We start from the raw sequence: 19,431 nt of genomic DNA on the forward strand, positions 1-19,431 counted from the left end.
AAGTATTGTTTGTCTCAGCATGCTTTGTATATGCGTCAAAGCATGCTCATGTTAAGAAGTCTATCAGTTTCATCCATGCAGATGTCACAACACCTTTTCTCGAAGCACCTCGCAGTGACTGTTGCATGCTGACGCACAGGATTGGAGCAATTCAATTAGCCCTGGTGCTATTTTAAAAGGGTCAGACACTAATACCTACAGCCACAGCTAATGGAAGCAGTGTGGCAACAATAGTCCGTTCTCAGTGTCTTCCTCTTCACTGCTGACAAGACTGCCGCCTGTCCTGGAAGTATAAAGCATCCAGTGCGAATTAAGGAAACCGTTCACTGAGCTTAAGTCCAACAATTAGCCCAGCAAAGCCCACATGATAGAGGCCCAACAGTTCTAGTCCGAATAAGAGCAGCTTCAGGGTCATTAAAACATCACCCTGGACTTCATGATCCTTCAGTAAGAGGCTCACGGACAAATCTGCACTTTGTAGCCTAAATGGAGTAATGGACATATGACATGAGATCTGTTTCACAGGTTTAAATTACACTCTCGTTCTCTCTTCACAAGCCAGATGAGATTTCATTGACTGGTAACAATGTATGAGCTTTCAGCGGATTACACATCACATTATCATAGCTACCATGTTGTTTTATTTAGTGTTTAAACATATTTTCAGTGAGCGTGTGATATATGTGCCATAAAATCTGATGAGGATCAGATCTAGCAAATCTGTGTCATTTCAAAAAATGTCATTTCTAGTTATTTGTATTAAATGGGAACTTGGTGTGGTGTGTTATTCAAGAGACAATGATTCTGCCACTGTGCAGATCCCACATTCATTTATTATGATTTTACAGTAACAATAACTATAGTATAATGGTGGAAACTATGCTTCTTTTCTTTCATGCCATCGTTTTTAAATGATTAATATAAGGTATTCATTCATAATACATTTTGCTTTCCCCTCTATTCTGAATATTTGGTTAGATGACTCTTGTCCCAAACCATGCTTGTGTTATTTATAGTAACAAACTAGGGCAGAACTCAGAAGTGCAAGAAATGTGCAAAACCAAACAAGAAAGACATTTTTACATTGAACTTCATTGTCAATGTATAGAGTTCAATTACAGTGCGCATCAGTGAGCAATATGGCATTTAAATGAAAATAATGCAAGTTTGGTGCAAATGTGGTTCAGAAATACCTGCAAAATGTGTTTTTTTAGGAGAAAAATAAAAAAATTGTGTAAAATGGCAGCAATCGTCTCATTCGATGATTATTAATGCTGTTAGGATGACTAATTTGGGTAACATGTTGTCTACACAGCAATCAACGCGACGCGATGAAACGAGAAAGATTTTGACGCGACGCTAAATGTAATGTGTTAGTCTCCGCCTACTCAATGACGCGCCCGCGCTGTCATCCAATCAGAACGCGAGAAGCTCTTTCCAGGCCCTTCCCCCTCGAGAAACGGTCGCGTATGAGCTGTATGTTCGCGGCGCGCTGCACAGTCCTGTGAGTCACCGTCCGCGCTGGAATACAGAGAGAGAGAGTGGCGGATAGCGAACGGGAAAGAACTGGAGCTGCGAGCATGGCGGTCGAAGAGGAAGGTCTTCGGGTTTTCCAGAGTGTCAAAATAAAAATCGGTAAGTCCTGGAGCGCGCGCGTTTCTGCGCGAGACCGCTGTCCATATTCTGACTGAAATCGCACGGTCGCGCTCACTGTCTATTGTGAGAATATGTGGACATTTTTATAAAAAATCACAAATGAATGCTTAATATGGTTATTTAGCTGTCAGTGCAGATATGTATAACGCATTTTTATCATATCATATGGTAAATAATCTCATGTGTTTGAATGACGTCTCGGCTCAGTTTGAATACAGTGAGCCTCAAATAGCTGCACATCCAGATGCGTGAAAACACTGATATCTGTGCGTTCAGATCGTTATATTCGTGTCTTAAACGTATTTTTACTCACATAGACACATTAGTGCACAGATGTGTGTGTCTCACTTCAGCTGTTGAGGTTTAGAAGCAGCAAAGCATTTTTAGCCCTGGACTCATAAACGTTACGGCTGTTTTTTTTTGTTCAGTGTGTTCTGCATCTTGAAATCATTTATACTGGCATTGCAACAAGTAGAACATGCTGATGAAATCGTTCTTTCCGACTGAAACAGAAATGCATGTGATTTTCTAACTGCACAGAGAGACAGACAGACATGTGTTCTGTGTTCTCAGTTTGACTGCTGGCTGGCATGTGGTTTGACTGATGTAAACACGATAAACACTGGGAAGATGCTCTCTGTACCATTTGTCTCTTTCAATTTCTTTTTGAGTGCGCGTGACATTTGAAATTGAACATTTGTGTTGTGTAGCCTCTCTCTCTCTCTCTCTGTGTGTGTGTGTGTGTGTGTGTGTGTGATGTTGTTCTTCTGTTCCTCAGGTGCATACAGGTCTTATGCAAGAGATGAATGTGTGTTTGCTGCTGTCATTGAGTTGTTATTTGACTCAGATTAAAGCAGAACACACACACACTCAGTCCCGCAGGTCTAATCTAATCTCTGTATGGCACAGTAAACGCACTCCGGCTGCGTCGCCTGGGCACGTGTTTGGCTCTGAGCGTCAGGCTCTTCATTTCCATATGTACCACAGTACAGCTGAACACTAGTATGAGGTCGAGTAACTGCTTTGCATTTAAATATCACTTACTTTGGGTAGTACACGGACTTGTACTCTGCACAGTGACAATAAAGTTGAATCTAATCTAATCTAAAATTTAAATGTATAATGCATCATAAAAGTATTTTAATGCATTAATTATGCCTTGTAACACACCTCATATTGATCTCATGAATAACCGTAACCACAGTTATAATCCTTATCTGTTCATAGTTACGCCTTTAGAAAGTATAATGCATTAAAACACATGACAAACAACCAATTTCAGATGTAACAAGGAATCTGCAAATATTATGATGCATTCTAACTTTGGTTACAATTCTTTATAAAAAGATATAATGCATTACAACATACATTATGAATACCTTTATAATGCTTTATAAAAAAGGCTTCAAGTAAAGTGTCACCCAGTTTTCACTCAGAAATTGCTTGTAAATTAGTATATCAGTAACACGTTGAACTAAATGTGAAATTTTGAAGTAGAAAAACTGAAATAGTATGTTATTTTACAACTTTTTTACAGTGTAAGAAACATGAGTTCTTGAACATAATGTGTTAGAATCACTGATCCTATACCAGGGTTATTATAGTTAACTAAAACTAAAAGCATAAAAAAACATTTTATGTACTTGAAATAAAACAAAACATTAACTGACATAAAGTAAAATATAAAAAACCTTAAACGTACTTTATTTCAGCTAGTTGCCAAAGCAACATTTTTCTTTTTAATTTAGTTTAACTTCATGTACTAAAATAACTACAACTAACACTGAAATAAAATTAATAAATAGACCTATAAAAAAAAGTAACAAATAAAAATGACAAAAACACACAACAAAATTACTAAAAACTAAAATTTCAGTAAAAATGGAAAATACAAAAATAAAAATATTTCAGAATTAAAAAACTGTTCAGTGTCTCAATGATATTAATTTTATTATTTTTTTTATTATTAAAGCAGTGGCTTTATCTCACATTCAGTGTTTTTGTATTTTTCCAAAAATATAATGCAAGTTTTTTTGTGATAACTGGTAATTTGTTACTAACGACCACTGTTATTAAAATGAGAAATTCAACAACATTTTTGCACTGTTTGAAGAAGATCCCGTTTTCGTTTATAAAATATAAACATAGTACTATGTTATTTTGGCAGGCAGTATTTGTTTATGTTTTTAAGTGTAGCAATTAAGTTATTCTCCACTTCTGATGAATAAAATGTTTGTTATTATTATTATTATTAACTCTTATAAGGAATTTACTGTGAAAATATCATAGTACCATGTTGGAATTAGATTGTACTTTGATGGTAAACTGTATCCCATTTTCATTTAATAAACTTTAATCATAGTACTTTAACCATATTACTCTTCTGATTATTATGGTAAATGTTCGTAAGGGGAGGGCTCATAAGTATATGTTTATGTTTTTAAGTCAGTAATGAATGTGCAATTAAGTTACGTGTTTGTTATTATTATTGTTATTATACTTATAATAACACTTGTGAGGCAGCAACAGTGATGGTATTACATGGTACTTTGATAGATATGAGTAAAACAAATCCATTTGTGCTTGATTTGTGATTGCAAGTGTTGTTTCCTAACATCTTCACGTCCCTGTGTGGCGGTTTGTTATTTTTAACCTGATTGCTTCACCAGCATTTGACAGAATTGCGCATGTTTTGGAGAAGTAGCCACAGTCCTGTCTTGGTTCGTTGCTCCACGTCACACATCTTCAAACAGCAGAGGAAACCAGTGTATTCTCTGAGTGAAATCTGGTCTGTGGTAGATGTTATCGGCCGTCACACCCTGCTTTACAGAAGGTCTCATGTCCAGTTGGTTGGGCAGATGTACAGTAATGTCTCGCTCTGCTAGTCAGCTGTTGCATTGTTAAGTTGTCTTTGACTGATGAATGCTTTATGCTTTTTTCAATGCTGTTGTAGTTATATTGGGTGGAGAATCTCATCAGATCTGTGAGAGTTTCATTTTAGTATGTTAAATATCTGGATGGTGGCTGGCAGTTGACAATGAGAGTTTTGTGATGGCCAATAATACCAATATCAATATGGCTAATGGACAATATAATGCTACAAAATTCTCAAAATGACAGAAAATTAGTCAGTTCAAAGATACAAGACTATGAACTTAACAGCTTTAATGAGAGCAAAAAATATAATCCATTTCACTTGACATCCATTTTAAAACAACGGAGAAACTATTGATTTAAAGATGTTGATTATATAGATACAATATATTTAAAAAAAAATTCTCTCTCTCTCTCTTTCTCTTTCTCTCTCACTCAGTAGCTATGTTTCCATCACCCTATTTTAATGCGCATTTTGAAATATCGCATCAGAAACAAGTGATGGAAACAGCAAATTTCTAATAAAAATCCCTTAATTTGCAAAAAAGTTTTTACGCTCGCTTGAGGTGGTTTTTGACTTGTGCGAAAAAGGGTTAATGCGAATAAAAGGAGATGGAAAAAACACACGGCGGGCTTGAGTGAGCGGAGGCCGGCGGCCTAGAGTGAGGAGCGGCGGCCGGGCTAGAGTAAGGAACGGCCGGCGGGCTTGAGAACGGCGCGGCCGGCGGGTTTACGGCAACCACATGTGACGACCCCGGGCTGGACTCCGCTTCATCCACGGTGAAAGCCGATCCGGTGATCCACAGCAAAGAGAAAGGAAAAATTGAAATCGCATCATATGACCCCTTTAAGTAAACGTTCAAAGCGGCAATTAATCATTCAAAGTCCACTTATGTTATTCGCCGTGCTTAATATGCGTTTTTTTCTTTCACATGTTATCTTAAGGGTTTTTCCCATTATTTTAATTTTAGTTTAGTATAACATTATAATACCATTCATATTTGTACTTTTTTATAATTTAAAGAAGAAAACAATCCGATGTATAGTTGACATTTGAGGATTAATACTATAGAAAAGCACTAAAACTTTTTCAGTTAAAGTGTTTTCAGCTTGTTTTTTTTCATATAAAAATACGGCATGCAGTTGCATCAAACAATGGTATAAACATAATTCAATGTAAATTGTGATAATCGTAATTAATAATCGCAATTACAATTTCAAGGGAATAATCGACGATTATGATTTTTGTCATAATCGTGCAGCCCTACATAACAGTGACTGTAAAATATGTACTTTAGGTATGGGACAGGCATATGTTGATTTTTGATATTTGGATTAGTGTTGGGCGATATGGTCAGTTTTCAAATCGTCATATCGCCAGTCCGTGAGATCGCCGATAGACGATATTATCGTGCATGGGTGGGTGGGGGCAAGAGAGAGACTCTGTACTTGTCAAACGCTATTTCATAACTATGTTTTAAACCGCGCGCGCGCGAGAGAGGGAGCCTATGGAAGCACCACGAATCTAAATAATATACTTTCAAACATACTGCTAAACTAACATGTTAGATACAAAAATATTTAATACAGATAGTTCATATATATTCGAATACAACAATCATACATCGCTATTAGATATGTTGATTTTTGATATTTGGATTAGTGTTGGGCGATATGGTCAGTTTTCAAATCGTCATATCGCCAGTCCGTGAGATCGCCGATAGACGATATTATCGTGCATGGGTGGGTGGGGGCAAGAGAGAGACTCTGTACTTGTCAAACGCTATTTCATAACTATGTTTTAAACCGCGCGCGCGCGAGAGAGGGAGCCTATGGAAGCACCACGAATCTAAATAATATACTTTCAAACATACTGATAAACTAACATGTTAGATACAAAAATATTTAATACAGATAGTTCATATATATTCGGATACAACAATCATACATCGCTATTAGGACCGCGCGTCCTGTGACAAGTTTGCTGCATCGGCGCACGGACGTTATCAGTATAAAAGGAAATATCTTATATCAGCAGACAATATGTGTCTGTGTTTGTGGTTGGAGACTCCTTCACCAGCTACAGGCTCCTTATTAGCGGGCAATTTGATAATAATAGCCAAATTACAATGGGCCGCCTAATAATAATAATAATAATAATTATTATTATTATTAATACATTAATAGGAGAATGAGCCTAATATCGTCTTGACTATCGACAAAGACATCTGCTATCGTCGATATCTGACTATCGTCGATACACGATACTATCGTCTATCGGCACAACCCTAATTTGGATTTTGGATAGAACTATTTTTGATTGGTTTTTGGTCTGGCTTTGTTACATAGACCTGGCAACCTCTCTCTCTCTCTCTCTCTCTACACACAAATGTGTAAGTGCTTTGAGAGCATATGGAGACTGACTCAGTTACATCATTCATATTGCTTTTGGTGCGATTTGCTTGTTTCGATTCTCTGGTTGGTGGAGATTTTTTGAAGAGTCACAAGTAATTGGATTTCCACTGGTAAGCACAATTATTTAAAAAATGGATGGCTTCAACTGATGCAAATACCATCAGTTAACAACCATGTAGTTCACGGTAGGTCTGTCTTTAACAGGTTATGAGTTATTGTTAAAAATCAATTCCCCTACGGTGAAAATGAATGATGAATGGGAATCTTTTGTGCTGTATAACAACTGTTTACAAACATGTTTTCAAACACCCATCTGTCATTGGTCATTGGTTCAGATAACCCACAGATAACTCATGTGATTGGTTGAGTCTGAAGTTGACATGTCACTCAGTCAAACAGATCAGTGTGAAAATATCAGTGTTTCACTCTTCAGGAATTAAACTGATGACTGATTTACAGTGAAACTGACACAACACTAACCGAATTAAAGTTATTTGTCACATGCACACAGTTGCACACATAGACAATAAAGTGATTTTTCTGCAGGTCAGGTCATGTTTAAATGCTCTTTGTTGAACTGGCGTCCTTAAATCCTGACGTCTCTTGTGCACAATGCATTATGGGTGTTTGTGGAGTGCTTCTGTGAATAATGGTGTCACGGTTAGCAGACTAAGATCAGGCTGACGTGTTGACGGAAAGGAAGCAGAGGCTCACCGCATGTTTGCATACATATATGGAGTTTCCTGATGGAGCTCGTGTCTAGAGGAAACACTGTCGGGCCTTCAGGGGTCAAGAGCTTCTGGAAGAGGGAGCAACAAGGAAACAGGAAACTGCTCCAAATCACTTCCTGATTTGGCCGAATGAGCTGCAACACTGCTTGTTTTTCCATATTCCTGGGAAGCAGCGGGATAATGCAAACCAGATGGAAGTTCACTTTGACTGTCACATGAAGAATCAAGAATTTGTGTCACTGTTTCCTTCTTTCACTCACATTTCAGATAAACTCTGTCTGTATTTACACTCTCAATTTATGTTCATGATCTTATTGTGAAAGATGTTAGACCTGCACGATTAATGTAATCATGCATGGAAACGCAACATGCACAAACCATCTTCCCAAAGTTGTAATCAGAAGTTCTTAGTGAAATTGAAACAGACTTGAAATGAAACTAAGAAAGTCATAAATATCGGTGTTGTAATTTGATATTGTTATTATTATTATTATTACTTTTATATTCATATTGATTATAACAATTTTTTTGTCCAAATTGTGCAGCTCTACAAACAAGTACAGCAAACCTGGAACTTTTAATCACAATTACGATTTTTTTTTCTCCAGAAAAATCACAATTAGATTTTTTCCTAAATCATGCAATTGACTGTATTTTACAGAAAAACATTATAATCTTTCAATAGAATGTAATAACTAGCTCTGAAACAATTTTTCTTTTCAGCTGACATCAGACCATGCATGCTATTGGTTAATGTTAACTATGTCAACTGTCTGTTTAGTTGTTGTTTTAGGCTATTGCTGTAGATGCACCTTTCTAAACTCTTCAGCACGCAGCCGTTTAATTCTGGTTAATGTAATGAAGGTTCTAGTAAACCAGGATAGATGGAGCTTTCAGAGCGTCTGTGGTTTGTGCTGTTGAGGAGGAGTGCGGTCAGTCAGACAGTGGTTTGTCCAGTAGACTGTCCCAGTCTGAAGGAGGTCAGGGGTGCATTTATAAGGAGTTCTCCACTTCCACAGGCCCGTCTGGCAGTGCTCCGACCGCGTCTCTAGCAGGGTGTGACCTGATCTCTATGATACACATAGAAAGATACGCTCTTTAGTAATGTTTAACTCGGCTCATAGTGATGTGTCACAGATGCTATTTATCCTCCAGAGGTCCACCGATGAATGGATTGGACAGTTTTCCAGGAATACTGCTGTGAAATATAGTGGTTTTGGAGTATTTGGGAAAACCATCAAAGCATAATGAGTTGAATGAATGAGGTGGTTTCCTCTCTTTGTGTTGTGCTCATCTGCTAAACGTGGACTGAAGATTTACCAGTGTTTTCATGTAAACCTCAATACACGTTTCCTGTTGACATAGTCAGATGTTCTCAAGTCTCCTTGGAATATCTGTCTTTGTTGATGGTGGATTTCTGCATGTTTCCACCTGCTTCTGTACTTTCTGTCCCTGTTTCCACCTCCCGCACTCATTCAGGTGAGGAAATGGCTCTCGCTTGAGCTTCTCAGTGTACATGAGGGCAAACAGACGCACGTCCTTCAGAAGTTAACAGAGCAAATCCAATATAACTTTGTTACTGCATGCTTTATGGACCAGCAGAGTCATAATGGCAAAACTAGGTTTTAGTTTGCTAACACACTAGGATGTGTAAAGCGAGTTGTCTTAACAATTAATTGACTAATAACAAAATGTAAAAAATAATATAAAAGATAATGCTAACATTAAAGTGTTAATTGTTTTTGTCACAATTATTGTTATTAATAGAATTGTACTATTTTTTTACCAATAATACCAAGAACAATATCAATTTCTTGTAACAAATCCAGTTGAAGAGAATTAATTTATATTGTTGCATATACATATTATAGTAATATTGTATTTTTAATAATAATTGTAATAAAAAAGTAATTGATCTTAAGTACTGCAATAAAAATGAATTTTTTTTTAGTTGTAAACAAACATTACTGAAATATGTTTTACAAGAAAGTAAAGCTTCAGTCTTTCTTCAAAATTTCACATTTAATTCAATCTGTTACTTGCTGGTCACTTGTAATTCTTTGTAAATATTACTAGCAATTTCTGAGTAAACAATAAAGTAAATCTTACAATTTTGTGTGTGTATGTGTATTTATCTTATTTTCAGCATGTGTATTATATTATTCATATTTACACATTGATCAAATGTTTTTAAGAAACATTTCACATTTTTTATCTGGTTTCTATTTCTGTCATGCTAGGACATAAAACAGATTATTGGAGTACATTTTGCATAAAAAATATTATATTATAAAAAATGTTTAAATATTACATATTTTAAAATACTCTTCGGGTCTCAACACTAAAGATTATTTCTACTGGCCCGGTTGGGCCAGTGGTTCACATTTTTACTTGCCCTTCCAACATTTTCACTGGTTCTTTAAATGCTTTAAAATCTCTTGAATGTTTAAACTGGCCGGGTGTATTTGTCTGTTAAAGCTCAAGAAGTTGTGCATGAGAACTCAATTCAGTGTTCATGCGGTGTCTGAGACGCGGTTCTCTATGCGGTACTCACGCTATGCACACTGAATATACAGCGTGAGTACTGAATGTAGTTGTCTTTCGCGTCATCTAATACTTTAAAATCGCTTGAATGTTTATATTAGCAAGGCTTAAAAACACGTGCAAATGCTAAACTTTTGTGAGGACTCAGCAGTGGCCCGATTGGGCCAGTGACAAATCCGTCAACTGTCCCGAGCGTCTTTTACACTGGTCCCAGGCCATCGGGCAGTCCTTATTGTCGAGCCCTGCTATTTCAGTCTTTCTACTTCAAAGATTCCCATTTAATTCAATGTGTTAATTGTTGTTTCTTTGTAATTATGTAAACCCTAAACCAATTTTTTTGTGTATTTATTTTATTCTCAGCATTTATATTATATTATATTATATTATATTATATTATATTATATTATATTATATTATATTATATTATATTATATTATATTATATTATATTACATTAATAGGAGAATGAGCCTAATATCGTCTTGACTATCGACAAAGACATCTGCTATCGTCGATATCTGACTATCGTCGATACACGATACTATCGTCTATCGGCACAACCCTAATTTGGATTTTGGATAGAACTATTTTTGATTGGTTTTTGGTCTGGCTTTGTTACATAGACCTGGCAACCTCTCTCTCTCTCTCTCTCTCTACACACAAATGTGTAAGTGCTTTGAGAGCATATGGAGACTGACTCAGTTACATCATTCATATTGCTTTTGGTGCGATTTGCGTTTCGATTCTCTGATTGGTGGAGATTTTTTGAAGAGTCACAAGTAATTGGATTTCCACTGGTAAGCACAATTATTTAAAAAATGGATGGGTTCAACTGATGCAAATACCATCAGTTAACAACCATGTAGTTCACGGTAGGTCTGTCTTTAACAGGTTATGAGTTATTGTTAAAAATCAATTCCCCTACGGTGAAAATGAATGGGATTTGTACATCTTTTGTGCTGTATAACAACTGTTTACAAACATGTTTTCAAACACCCATCTGTCATTGGTCAGTCAGTCAGATAACCCACAGATAACTCATGTGATTGGTTGAGTCTGAAGTTGACATGTCACTCAGTCAAACAGATCAGTGTGAAAATATCAGTGTTTCACTCTTCAGGAATTAAACTGATGACTGATTTACAGTGAAACTGACACAACACTAACCGAATTAAAGTTATTTGTCACATGCACACAGTTGCACACATAGACAATAAAGTGATTTTTCTGCAGGTCAGGTCATGTTTAAATGCTCTTTGTTGAACTGGCGTCCTTAAATCCTGACGTCTCTTGTGCACAATGCATTATGGGTGTTTGTGGAGTGCTTCTGTGAATAATGGTGTCACGGTTAGCAGACTAAGATCAGGCTGACGTGTTGACGGAAAGGAAGCAGAGGCTCACCGCATGTTTGCATACATATATGGAGTTTCCTGATGGAGCTCGTGTCTAGAGGAAACACTGTCGGGCCTTCAGGGGTCAAGAGCTTCTGGAAGAGGGAGCAACAAGGAAACAGGAAACTGCTCCAAATCACTTCCTGATTTGGCCGAATGAGCTGCAACACTGCTTGTTTTTCCATATTCCTGGGAAGCAGCGGGATAATGCAAACCAGATGGAAGTTCACTTTGACTGTCACATGAAGAATCAAGAATTTGTGTCACTGTTTCCTTCTTTCACTCACATTTCAGATAAACTCTGTCTGTATTTACACTCTCAATTTATGTTCATGATCTTATTGTGAAAGATGTTAGACCTGCACGATTAATGTAATCATGCATGGAAACGCAACATGCACAAACCATCTTCCCAAAGTTGTAATCAGAAGTTCTTAGTGAAATTGAAACAGACTTGAAATGAAACTAAGAAAGTCATAAATATCGGTGTTGTAATTTGATATTGTTATTATTATTATTATTACTTTTATATTCATATTGATTATAACAATTTTTTTGTCCAAATTGTGCAGCTCTACAAACAAGTACAGCAAACCTGGAACTTTTAATCACAATTACGATTTTTTTTTCTCCAGAAAAATCACAATTAGATTTTTTCCTAAATCATGCAATTGACTGTATTTTACAGAAAAACATTATAATCTTTCAATAGAATGTAATAACTAGCTCTGAAACAATTTTTCTTTTCAGCTGACATCAGACCATGCATGCTATTGGTTAATGTTAACTATGTCAACTGTCTGTTTAGTTGTTGTTTTAGGCTATTGCTGTAGATGCACCTTTCTAAACTCTTCAGCACGCAGCCGTTTAATTCTGGTTAATGTAATGAAGGTTCTAGTAAACCAGGATAGATGGAGCTTTCAGAGCGTCTGTGGTTTGTGCTGTTGAGGAGGAGTGCGGTCAGTCAGACAGTGGTTTGTCCAGTAGACTGTCCCAGTCTGAAGGAGGTCAGGGGTGCATTTATAAGGAGTTCTCCACTTCCACAGGCCCGTCTGGCAGTGCTCCGACCGCGTCTCTAGCAGGGTGTGACCTGATCTCTATGATACACATAGAAAGATACGCTCTTTAGTAATGTTTAACTCGGCTCATAGTGATGTGTCACAGATGCTATTTATCCTCCAGAGGTCCACCGATGAATGGATTGGACAGTTTTCCAGGAATACTGCTGTGAAATATAGTGGTTTTGGAGTATTTGGTGCAGCTCTACAAACAAGTACAGCAAACCTGGAACTTTTAATCACAATTACGATTTTTTTTTCTCCAGAAAAATCACAATTAGATTTTTTCCTAAATCATGCAATTGACTGTATTTTACAGAAAAACATTATAATCTTTCAATAGAATGTAATAACTAGCTCTGAAACAATTTTTCTTTTCAGCTGACATCAGACCATGCATGCTATTGGTTAATGTTAACTATGTCAACTGTCTGTTTAGTTGTTGTTTTAGGCTATTGCTGTAGATGCACCTTTCTAAACTCTTCAGCACGCAGCCGTTTAATTCTGGTTAATGTAATGAAGGTTCTAGTAAACCAGGATAGATGGAGCTTTCAGAGCGTCTGTGGTTTGTGCTGTTGAGGAGGAGTGCGGTCAGTCAGACAGTGGTTTGTCCAGTAGACTGTCCCAGTCTGAAGGAGGTCAGGGGTGCATTTATAAGGAGTTCTCCACTTCCACAGGCCCGTCTGGCAGTGCTCCGACCGCGTCTCTAGCAGGGTGTGACCTGATCTCTATGATACACATCTTTTGCTCTTTAGTAATGTTTAACTCGGCTCATAGTGATGTGTCACAGATGCTATTTATCCTCCAGAGGTCCACCGATGAATGGATTGGACAGTTTTCCAGGAATACTGCTGTGAAATATAGTGGTTTTGGAGTATTTGGGAAAACCATCAAAGCATAATGAGTTGAATGAATGAGGTGGTTTCCTCTCTTTGTGTTGTGCTCATCTGCTAAACGTGGACTGAAGATTTACCAGTGTTTTCATGTAAACCTCAATACACGTTTCCTGTTGACATAGTCAGATGTTCTCAAGTCTCCTTGGAATATCTGTCTTTGTTGATGGTGGATTTCTGCATGTTTCCACCTGCTTCTGTACTTTCTGTCCCTGTTTCCACCTCCCGCACTCATTCAGGTGAGGAAATGGCTCTCGCTTGAGCTTCTCAGTGTACATGAGGGCAAACAGACGCACGTCCTTCAGAAGTTAACAGAGCAAATCCAATATAACTTTGTTACTGCATGCTTTATGGACCAGCAGAGTCATAATGGCAAAACTAGGTTTTAGTTTGCTAACACACTAGGATGTGTAAAGCGAGTTGTCTTAACAATTAATTGACTAATAACAAAATGTAAAAAATAATATAAAAGATAATGCTAACATTAAAGTGTTAATTGTTTTTGTCACAATTATTGTTATTAATAGAATTGTACTATTTTTTTACCAATAATACCAAGAACAATATCAATTTCTTGTAACAAATCCAGTTGAAGAGAATTCATTTATATTGTTGCATATACATATTATAGTAATATTGTATTTTTAATAATAATTGTAATAAAAAAGTAATTGATCTTAAGTACTGCAATAAAAATGAATTTTTTTTTAGTTGTAAACAAACATTACTGAAATATGTTTTACAAGAAAGTAAAGCTTCAGTCTTTCTTCAAAATTTCACATTTAATTCAATCTGTTACTTGCTGGTCACTTGTAATTCTTTGTAAATATTACTAGCAATTTCTGAGTAAACAATAAAGTAAATCTTACAATTTTGTGTGTGTATGTGTATTTATCTTATTTTCAGCATGTGTATTATATTATTCATATTTACACATTGATCAAATGTTTTTAAGAAACATTTCACATTTTTTATCTGGTTTCTATTTCTGTCATGCTAGGACATAAAACAGATTATTGGAGTACATTTTGCATAAAAAATATTATATTATAAAAAATGTTTAAATATTACATATTTTAAAATACTCTTCGGGTCTCAACACTAAAGATTATTTCTACTGGCCCGGTTGGGCCAGTGGTTCACATTTTTACTTGCCCTTCCAACATTTTCACTGGTTCTTTAAATGCTTTAAAATCTCTTGAATGTTTAAACTGGCCGGGTGTATTTGTCTGTTAAAGCTCAAGAAGTTGTGCATGAGAACTCAATTCAGTGTTCATGCGGTGTCTGAGACGCGGTTCTCTATGCGGTACTCACGCTATGCACACTGAATATACAGCGTGAGTACTGAATGTAGTTGTCTTTCGCGTCATCTAATACTTTAAAATCGCTTGAATGTTTATATTAGCAAGGCTTAAAAACACGTGCAAATGCTAAACTTTTGTGAGGACTCAGCAGTGGCCCGATTGGGCCAGTGACAAATCCGTCAACTGTCCCGAGCGTCTTTTACACTGGTCCCAGGCCATCGGGCAGTCCTTATTGTCGAGCCCTGCTATTTCAGTCTTTCTACTTCAAAGATTCCCATTTAATTCAATGTGTTAATTGTTGTTTCTTTGTAATTATGTAAACCCTAAACCAATTTTTTTGTGTATTTATTTTATTCTCAGCATTTATATTATATTATATTATATTATATTATATTGGATGATCAAATGTTGCATAAGTGTTTTTTATAAAAACATTTCACATTTCAGCTGGTTTTTATTTCTGTCATGCTGGGAAGGTAGAGGTTAAATCTGTGTTTAAATGGTAGTTAGTAGGGATGCTCCGATCAGGATTTTTGCAGCCGATACTGAGTACCGATTTATTGTCATGGTGATCGGCCGATACCGATGCCGATTCTGATGCTTCAAGCTTTATATAGACAGTTTCAATGGGCGCACGCGCCTGGCCAGAAGTTAACTTCCGGTCTGTGTTTAATTATCAGTCTGGCTATGGCGCCAGCTACAAATGCAGTTAAAGTTAAGGTGATAAGTAGACTGAAGTTGGGCTCAGGTGGTTGTGCTGTGGGATGTGTTTCCCATACATTTATTTATTTGTGGCGCTCACCACAATATCATAACTGAAGGATTTTCCAAAAGGCTTGGTTGAATAAACATGAGCAGAGCACGTACTGCACGTTTAAAAATCAAAACGAGGCGCGGGTTTTTTTATATCTATCTTTAGAAAATTTCCGATGTCATTTTCATTTCATCTCGCATGTTATATGCCTGATAAAGCAGCGTTTGTGAGCTCAATGCTGCTTTGTGTACAGCTGTTACTGGGGAAACCTCTATTTTTGTTCCGCTGTAACAACTCACAAAAGACAATTTTTAACCAAGCAGCGCGGAGAGCCGCTTCAGAAACGTGCCGCGGCTGGCTGATAAACACAAGCACTGACTAGAGCGGTGGTTGTGCTGTGGGATGTGTTTCCCATACATTTATTTATTTGTGGCGCTCACCACAATATCATAACTGAAGGATTTTCCAAAAGGCTTGGTTGAATAAACATGAGCAGAGCACGTACTGCACGTTTAAAAATCAAAACGAGGCGCGGGTTTTTTTATATCTATCTTTAGAAAATTTCCGATGTCATTTTCATTTCATCTCGCATGTTATATGCCTGATAAAGCAGCGTTTGTGAGCTCAATGCTGCTTTGTGTACAGCTGTTACTGGGGAAACCTGTATTTTTGTTCCGTCCTCCACGCTGTAACAACTCACAAAAGACAATTTTTAACCAAGCAGCGCGGAGAGCCGCTTCAGAAACGTGCCGCGGCTGGCTGAGTGACCACGATCAGCTCCGGTGGCCTTGGAGCCGTAACGCGCCGCAGACACGTGCAGTGAGGCGCAGATCAGCTCTAACGTCACTGAATCTGCTGTTAAAAATGAACCATCTAAACAGCGAATTTTTCATTGTTTCTCAAAACGTCATTTCCACACTGGCGATGACATGACTGCGGCGCCAAATCATTTATGTCCCCACGCATCATGTACATTGTCATGCGTTGACGTTATCAAATTGCGATCGGTTCCTGAGATCGGCCAAGTTAGTGAGTACCGATCGAGTCATAAAATATGATTATCGGCCGGTACTGATCTCCGGCTGATTGATCGGAGCATCCCTAGTAGTTAGTCTTTTAACTTCAGCAATATCATCTTCACTGTATAATTTGATGCTGTCTCACAAATGTAACTGTACTTTCTCATTTAGGATGTTGCAGAATCATATTCTGTCTCTATCCTGCACAGTCATTTAGTAAAGTTGATCTATGGGGGTCACTGTCAGCAGTCTGATCACGCTTAACCAGTTAACCCCTGCTGGTTAGTGTTGTAACTACACCATTCCACTGCCAAACAGCATCTCACTCCATTGGCTGTTATTCAAAAGCAGCAATTTTTACCGCTATATATATATATATATATTTTTTTTTATTTTTATTTATTTATTTATTTTTTTATTTTTTTTTACCTAAAATAAATATTTTGCTAATATTTCATTATATTAGAGTAGATTTTACCAGTGATTGATGTGAAATAGTCTTATATTTAATGTTTGCTGTCTGTGACGTCTCAGCTGAGGATAGTGGCTAGTGAATCATTTGAGAATTGTGTGTGGGTGTATTTTTCATTTACAGAATGACTCTGATGATTTGATCCTCAGAAAACAAACTTACTGATAACGTCAACCTTGAATGCATCATAAATGCATAAGTTTGAATGTAAAGTGTAAATCAGTCCAGACAGCACCAGCATCATCATCATCAGGGTGTTTTGGTTTCACTCTCAATCCTTTAAAGGAAATGCCATTTAAACACCCACTTCCTGTTTTGATGCACTGGCTTGTTGACAGTAATTGGGTGTAGCATGCAATCTCACTCCAGCGACTCTCAGACTTTTGTTTTTATCACAGTGTTTGTGAAACCTGTTTGAACACAATCGGTACTTCTGTAGGTCCGTTTGATCTCACTTGTGGAACAAAAATCATACAGTGCCTCTTTAAAATTATTTAACTTTAAAAAAAGTTAAAGTTGTGCGTGTGTGTGTGTTCACTGCTGTGTGTGTGCACTTGGATGGGTTAAATGCAGAGCACAGATTCCGAGTATGGGTCACCATACTTGGCCACACGTCACTTCACTTTCACTTTCAAAATGTCAGGTGTAGATGTGTCAGTCTGTTTTATAATAATAATTCACACAAAGATGTAAATTCTGTCGTTGTTTCCTCAAACTGTAGATCAATCTATATTCAAACATGTTTGATGTCAGTTTCTCATGTGTCTCGTAACTGAAAGTGTTGTGCAAATTTTGAATATGTGGAAATGCAAATAAGATTTGAAATGTAGTGGAGGGGGAAGGTTTTGCTATTGCTTGTTGTAACAGCATTAAAGGAATAGTTCACCAAAAAAAGAAAATATGCTGAAAATGTCCCCACCCTCAGGTCATCCAGGATGTAGATAAGTGTCTTTCTTCATTTGTATTTGTATTGTATTGTATTCATTCAGATTTGGAGAAATGTAGCATTATATCACTTGCTCACCAATGGATTCTCTGCAGTGAATGGGTGCCGTCAGAATGAGTGAAAAAGTCTGGTCTGGTCTAAATCGAGAGAAATACGCACAGATCAAACACCATTTACAAGCCAAAACCGTTCTAAACAAATATGTGGGTGGATTTAGATGTGAGAGGACAACAGGGGATGGATTGGAGGAAGCATTATTATGGATTATGGATTTATTAGTATTACTAGTATTTATACTACTAGTATTTTATCCTGAAGCAACAGTTTGAAGTGAACAACATCTTAATGATGGATTTAATTCTTACAAACACACAGCCTTTGGCTTCACAAGACGTTAATTGATGGACTGGAGTCGTGTGGATTACTTGTGGATTATTGTGATGCTTTTATCAGCTGTTTGGACTCTCATTCTGACAGCACCCATTCACTGCAGTGGATCCATTGGTGAGCAAGTTATAAAATGCTAAATTTCTCAAAATCTGATGAAGAAATGGAATAAACATTTTGGACGGTCTGAGGGTGAGCACATTTTCAGCAAATTTTCATTTTTGGTATTTCTTTAATAACAGCATCCGTTTGTCATTTCTGGGACTCTATTAAAGGGATCAGAGCTTGTTGAATCTGTGGAACATGTGGTTGTTGTGTTGTAGGTTCTCGTGTCCCACTAACGCTCATGTTTAGAGACATTAAACTATATCTTGGATGCAGTCAGAATTCCATTCCTGCAATCTCATTTCCTGTTGTAGTTCTCTGTAGCGTGGGTTGTGCTCTCACACGCTGATCACACCAGCTCTGTTGCATCTTTATCACTGTCTGTCTTTATCTGTGTCTGTAGTGTTTCAGGGTTTGTGTTTGTTTTTGGAGCCGTTTGGCCTTTAACTGTAAATGGTCAAAGTGAAGCACATGATCTGTGTGTGTGTGTGTGTGTGTGTGTGTGTGTGTGTGCGCGTGCGCATGTATCTCACTGCAACCACAGATACTGTACAAAGTATTACCTGGTTTACATGACACCACCAGATCTACTAGTTCAGGGATTCACAAACTTTTTCATCAGCCGTACTTCTTTGAGCTGAAATATTTTATTGAAATCCCTAATTTATCAGCACATTCACATAGGCCTGGGTGATAAAACGGTATCAATATTTATCGACGGCACACCCTCTTCGATAACGATAGAAAAAATGTTCGATATAGCGCACGTTATAGGCACGTGCTATGAGTGACGCAGACCGCACACACATACACGAACACATGCTGAATTGAGTGCTGTGCCTGCCTGTGATGAGGAGATTGTGAATAAAGAATGAATATTAGT

General features: G+C 37.2%; 1 protein-coding gene across 5 annotated transcripts in view; it reads left to right on the plus strand.

Moving 5' to 3' along the window:
• The first annotated feature begins 1,497 nt into the window (after window positions 1–1,497).
• The window catches only part of rasa3 (RAS p21 protein activator 3), a 76,986-nt gene continuing 59,052 nt past the window's right edge, over window positions 1,498–19,431 (plus strand). For all 5 annotated transcript variants that reach the window (XM_016456866.1, XM_016456867.1, XM_016456868.1 and 2 more), the window contains exon 1: window positions 1,498–1,635. In XM_016456866.1, coding sequence (XP_016312352.1) covers window positions 1,581–1,635 — 55 coding nt within the window. In that variant the 5' untranslated portion in view covers window positions 1,498–1,580. The remainder of the gene's footprint in view (window positions 1,636–19,431) is intronic.

The sequence above is a fragment of the Sinocyclocheilus anshuiensis genome, unplaced genomic scaffold (genome assembly GCF_001515605.1).
Source record: "Sinocyclocheilus anshuiensis isolate Anshui unplaced genomic scaffold, SAMN03320099.WGS_v1.1 scaffold856, whole genome shotgun sequence".
NCBI lineage: Eukaryota > Metazoa > Chordata > Actinopteri > Cypriniformes > Cyprinidae > Sinocyclocheilus > Sinocyclocheilus anshuiensis.